The following is a 6,000-nucleotide window of genomic DNA, read 5'->3' on the forward strand; positions in this document are numbered from 1 at the left end:
CACTCAATTGCAGCTTCGCTATGAGAAGCAACTATAAATGACTACATTACACAGTTCTACATCTAATGCATCTTAATATCTTCACTGTAAAGAATGCAGATGCAAAAGGCTGAGCTCCTCAAGCATCTCTGCACAGCGACTCTACACCTCCCCTTAGCTACTACCACACCTGCAACAGGCAAAATCTTAATAGCACAAGAAATGTATCTTATAAAATTATTTGTACATTCAATAGATAAATGACACTTTCATAACACCACAGTACAAAATGCTGGGTCCTGGGAAGCAGCATCAATTGTTAGCTAGCTGAGACACAGCACTTCTGCTATTTTTCCTTACATTCAAGGGTGTCAGTGGCTGAGCACTAAACAGAGAATGATATATGGGCTTAAGACAAATAAATTACCCGCTTTTGCCCCTCATATAAGATGATGCCCCTAAGGACTGCTTCTTCCCGTTTATGAGCCTGGTGCCTCGAAGTCTAGAAGGCCAAGCTGAACATATGGCAGAGTCCGTCAGTGCGAGTTAAATGACTGCCTCAAATGCCATAAACTCCAGACCCCGCTTCCAGCGCCCCTCCTCGCTCACCAGCCCCGCCGGGCACTGTACCATATTGGTTCCTCTTGCCAACACAGAATTTATCACATCTTGTTACTGCCCAAAGAAAACGGCTAAACAAGACAAAAAAAAAAAAAAAAAAAAAAAAAAAAAAAAAAAAACCACGAGACGAAGGGCACCATAAATGATGTGTCATTTGAGGGGGGGAAATGGCTTCACCTGAGCAGGCCTAAGATATAAATATATGCATATTCACGACAGGCACGTCTAGTGCGTTCCGACCACAAATGCATTCGTTTAAAGAAATAAATAAATAAACGGGGAGGGGGGGAAACCCCCAAACGGAAAATAACTGAAGCCGAACAACCACGCCGCTGGCGCAGGCTGGGGGGGCCGCGGCGCTGGGGCTGCGCCGTGACAGCAGCGGGCGAGGCCGCCCCCGCCCCGCCGGCCCCGCGCCCGCCCCCCGGGCCCCAACACACCCGCACACCCCGCAATGGCCCCGGCCCCTCCGCCGCCCCCACCCCCCGCGCCCCCTCACCTGGGCGGGCAGCAGGAGCTCCCCCTCCTCGGCTTGCCACAGCTCCACCACGCCGGGGATGGGCTCGATGGCTGCGGGGGCAGAGAGAGAGAAAGCGCGGATGGGCAGGGGGCGGGCGGCCGGAGCCCGCAGGCGGCGGCCCGGGGCGCCCCGCGCCGGGGCGGGCCGGCAGGGACGCGTGGCCCGGCGGGTACCGCGGGGCCGGGAGGAAGGGAACTGGAGTCGGCGGGAGAGGTGAGCCGCGTCCCGGCTCCCTTTGTGTGCCCGGGCTGCCACCGCGGCAGCCGCCCGAGGGACGGCGACGGGGGCGGCGGCTCCGCTCTCGAGCCCGGAGCGGGCAGCGCCGGCATCCCCGCCCCGCTTTGCCCCGCCGGTGCCCTCACCTTGTCCCTGCGCCTCCCCGGGTCGAAAGCAGGGCAGGAGGACGTGGAAGACGCCGAGCAGGAGGTTCATGGCCGCGGCCGCGCGGCAGTAGCTGCCGTGCTGCGGGAAGCGCAGCCCCGCCATGCCGAGCCGCGCCGCGCCGAGCTGCGGCTGGGGCGGGGCGGGCGGCGGCGGGGGCGGCTCCGCGGGCACCGGGCACCGCCCCCGCCCGCAGCGCGGCTGCGCCCGCCCCGCCCCGCAGCGCCGCGCACATGGCCGGGCGGCAGCGCTGCCGCCCCGCCGCTCCCGGAGGCGCCCGAGCCGAGCTCCCGCAAAGCAAGGGGGAGGCGGGGGAGGTGTTGTGCGAAAGCCGGATCGGTTTTGTGTACCTCGGCCGTGCGGTCGGACCGCGAGCTGCCCTACACGCTGCCCGCTCTTACGCCTGTGTGGGATGTCACCGCGCCGAGGGCCGGGGCTCCCCGGTGATTTTTAGAAACAAAAAAGCATGAATAGTGCGAAGGGAAGACACCAGGAGCGCGAAGGGGAGGGGAGAGCGCAGCGAGGAAGGCGGGGGCGCGTGGTAGCGGGAAAGACAATCAAAGTCCCCCCCGATCTGGTGGTCCTATTGCAAATCTCACAGGGCCGGAAGGAATCTCTGCACGTCATCGAGGCGACCCCCTGCCAAGGCAGGGCCGCCTGGAGCAGGTGACACAGGAACTCCTCCAGATGGGTTTTGAAGGTCTCTAGAGAGGAGGACTCCCAGATCTCCCTGGGCAGCCTCTTCCAGTGCCACCAATCCGGTTAATTTGCCTCAGTATTCCTTTACTGCTTGGCAGCACTATATGTTGAGGGTCGCTGCTGCTGTTCAGATCCATTTTGGTCTTAAGCAACTCTTCAGGTGCCTGTTGGATCTCTCATGGAATTACACGGTGTTTGCAAAAGAGAAGTGTAGAGCAGAGCCCAGAGACAGTTGTGAGGGTCACACGGTTTTAACATGTATGTCACATACCCTTCTAACTGCATTTTAAAGTGCTTTTTTAAAAGTCCCTTCTGCTGAAAAAAAAAAAAAGCCCCCTCAGATGCCTTAATTACAGGAAAAAACAGTTGTTAAACTAGTTCTGCAAACCTCAAGGAGAAAAATAAAGTAAATACTCTGCTAACAAGGTTTGCGCAGGCCCCAGATTGCATCTGGTTCTCCCCTTAACAATCATACATAGTAACTCACACAAACACTGGCAGCATGGGACTTGGTCAGCAAAGGCTCATAAATAAAAGCCAAAGAAATGACAAGAACCATTTTTAGCCCTGCACTGAGATAACACATGAGGACATTTGGGACCTTCGTCCCCAGCAGCAGTGGGTCACCTGCCCAATGCCCTTTCTGCTCAGCGCTTGGAAAAGCTTTTCCCACCAGAGGCCATTCAGTTTTGACTGGAGGTGCAGGTGGGTCTCCACAAAAGAAGTGCCGACTCCCTTCCTAAAGGAGAAGACTTTGGCATTTGATGTTGCACAACTGCCAAAGTATAGCCGGCAATGCAGCCTTGTCTCCTGCCCACATCCTACTCTTTCTGTCTTCTCTTCCCTCTTTTTCCTGCTCCCTAATGGTTAGATAGGTCTTTTGTTTTCCACACTGTGTCCCCCTGTGTCTTTAATCTTATTGCCTGGGCTTTCCCATACATGGGCAGACGAACACTGTGGCACCCCTCCACCTGTGTCCCAGAGCACCCCAGGGCTTGCAAAGAAACCCAGCCTTTCAAAATAGGAATGGCTGGATGTTTCTCTGTTGGCAAACATGCGTCTGTGCTTGGACAGGTGCCTGAGTACCTGCTTTAGAGAAAAAGAACAATACAATGGTGTAAACCTTATATGACAACCCCACCCAGGGGCTGCATGGCACCATGAACATGCTGTGCATTCAGTAGGGAACAGTTCCCATTACATCTACAACTGGTTCCAGTTGGAGTACTCGTTAGAGCTGTAGACTAATATTATTTTAACTTACTAGCTTTTTCTTGGTGAGTTTTTAAAATGTTGTGCCAGCATGAGCTGATGATTTTTTGCCTGTCTAAAAGTTAACTTCATTTTCAGTGCCTACAGGAAGGGATCTGGCTGGACATAGGTTGGGGTTTAAAGGGAAACGCCTAGACAGTCTTGGCTTAGCTAAGCAGGCTTAAAAATGTTAGGTGAGAGAGTTGGCCTGAGCTGCAGTCCAGGCTCGGACAAGACTCTCCCCAGAAATGCTTCCCCCTTGCTCTCTGTAAAGCAAGGAGCATGCTTTTCAGCTGTGGAAAGGGCTGGGGAGCAGGGGAAGTGAGGCTTTCTACAGTCATGGCAGAGCCACTTCTACCAAACAGCCCAGCTGAACACTTTGCTTTCTGGAGGCTTTTTCAGATGCAATGGGCAGGACTGGGAGGAAATCAGGGCCGTGATGCAGATGGTGTGATTGCATGGGGAGATACTTGTTGTGTAACAGACATCAGATGGGAGCAGGCAGCCTAAATTACATCGCTGCTCTTGTGCCTCTGTGCATTCCTTTACCAGCAAAATATGCCCAAGACTCTTCCTCATATGTGAGATGGGATGTACATGATGCCATGTACATGGATATGCTCCTCAGGCAGCCTTGGGAATGTCACCAACCACTGAGAGCATGGGTGCTCGGCAGCACAGGGCAGGGCAGGGTGGGTGGGCAGAGCAGGAGAGAAGCAGAGGTGGAAGCTTTTCCTCTCAAGTAAAGCTCCAAGTGACTTTGTAATCGTGAGAGGGATGTTTGGGCTCCTCTAGGCTGAAATACCTGCATCTCTTGGCCTCGGTTGCTCAGCAGGACACTCGAGAGCCCCGTGTCTCACAGCACCCTTTGCCCATTCTTCTCTCGGCCAGCTTGGCGGGTGCCAGTCCCAACCCGCCCAGGGAGGGTTTGCCTCGCTCCGCAGCCTGGCGGGGGCTGCGCTGCTCCTCCTCCTCGCCCACAGCGCTGCCTGCAGCGAGCGGGCTTGTGACACAACTGTGCTCCCTGGCAGCTTGGGCATTCCTCACACCGCATCCCTCGTTGTCTGGTTGTGTGCACACCAGCACCAGCAGTTTTCGAACTGCATCCGACCTACATTTAACACCTGCTTGCTCCTCTAGTCTGACTGCAGACCCATGGGTGAGAAGCAGCTCGGTGTGAAAGGGGAAACAAAGGCTGCCGGCAAGTCCCCGCCGGCCCTCTTTGATGGGCTATCATGGTACTTTCCTGTTCCTCAGAAATTTCTGACTAATCTGGAGCGAATGGATTCACCCCACTCGCCGGGCAAAGCAAACAACTGCTAAAATATTTGGATGAGGAACTTCGACGATGCACTGGGCGGGGGGGATGGTCCAGCTTGTGAACCTGGTGCAGCACCCCCTGCTATCGGCAAACGTGACAGTGGTCTTCAAAGCTCACAGACCTACTGATGATGCTGTTTTCCGGCTAGAGATTTTTTTGAGGCTGTAGACATACTTAGTATTCATGCAAAACAAATCCCTGTGCTGTCATACTTTAAAATCTTTGACTTGTTTTTTCAGGAGTAGGATGTGCTGCTGAAATATTTATTTTTACTGTTTACCTTGCCCTTGAACTACAAGGAAACAAACTACAAGGAAAAGGAGCTGAGTTTTACCTACAGCAGTCTGGAAATACTGCTGTAAACTTCTGCAAATCATAAAGCACACAGAAATTAATCCAGCCATTACATTGCCATTAAATGCCATTACAAATCCCCATTACTTGCAGCATGGGAATAGTTACTTGCCTTTCAAAAAAGATGTAAGACTTTAGAGAAACACTAGGCAAAATCAATTTCTGGGGGAACTGAGCCCAGCAGAAGACTTTATAGTATGCAATCATATAATTTGCAGCCATGTATTGTACCATATGCAGTCAATGCTCAACGTAAGTTGAGCATATTTAGGTATTTCAATTAGGTGCAGTTTGAGAGACAGTATGCACTGAAGGTGGTATAGTTTTCTTTTAAAAGCCCCAGGAAAGTGGTCAGCTCACTCTGGAGTGTTACCTTCACCTTGCCATCACCAGCAAGGAAATCAGCCGTGACAAGCCCTACTGGCATGAGCTGATATGCCCATCCTGCGCTCTGCATCAGGCTCCAGTGGAGCTCAGGGCCTCTCCTCACCCTCCCCAGTGGCGTCCCTCCCCTGCCAAGTTCCTCTTTATCAGCCCCATGGCTACACATCCCCACACCCGCTCCACACGCCCGAGGCCAGCCCTATCAGCAAGCGCAGCACTGGGCAGTCCCTCCCGATAGAGCTACAAATCCCAAAGAGAGATTGAGAAGTGATAACGCCTTGCCTTGGCTCATCTCCTCGCCCAGCTAGCTCATTCCTCCCCAAAGGGCAGCCTTTCCCCAAACACCCGCTGCTGGGCCACCAGGCCGTTCACCAAGGGCTCAGTCCCACGCAGGCACAGCCAGGTCCTTCAAACCTGAGCACACACCTATGTGCTCCAAACACCAGCTCATGGGCGAATGCACAGGGAGGGGAAAACAATTAGCGAGAGA

General features: G+C 54.0%; 1 protein-coding gene across 4 annotated transcripts in view; it reads right to left on the reverse strand.

Moving 5' to 3' along the window:
* The window catches only part of TMEM131L (transmembrane 131 like), a 78,762-nt gene extending 77,119 nt beyond the window's left edge, over window positions 1–1,643 (reverse strand). For all 4 annotated transcript variants that reach the window (XM_068187232.1, XM_068187229.1, XM_068187231.1 and 1 more), the window contains exons 1-2: window positions 1,483–1,643; window positions 1,100–1,170 (exon numbers count right to left, since the gene is read on the reverse strand). In XM_068187232.1, coding sequence (XP_068043333.1) covers window positions 1,100–1,170; window positions 1,483–1,606 — 195 coding nt within the window. In that variant the 5' untranslated portion in view covers window positions 1,607–1,643. The remainder of the gene's footprint in view (window positions 1–1,099; window positions 1,171–1,482) is intronic.
* Between the last annotated feature and the right edge of the window lie 4,357 nt (window positions 1,644–6,000).

Source organism: Anomalospiza imberbis, chromosome 4, assembly GCF_031753505.1.
Source record: "Anomalospiza imberbis isolate Cuckoo-Finch-1a 21T00152 chromosome 4, ASM3175350v1, whole genome shotgun sequence".
NCBI lineage: Eukaryota > Metazoa > Chordata > Aves > Passeriformes > Viduidae > Anomalospiza > Anomalospiza imberbis.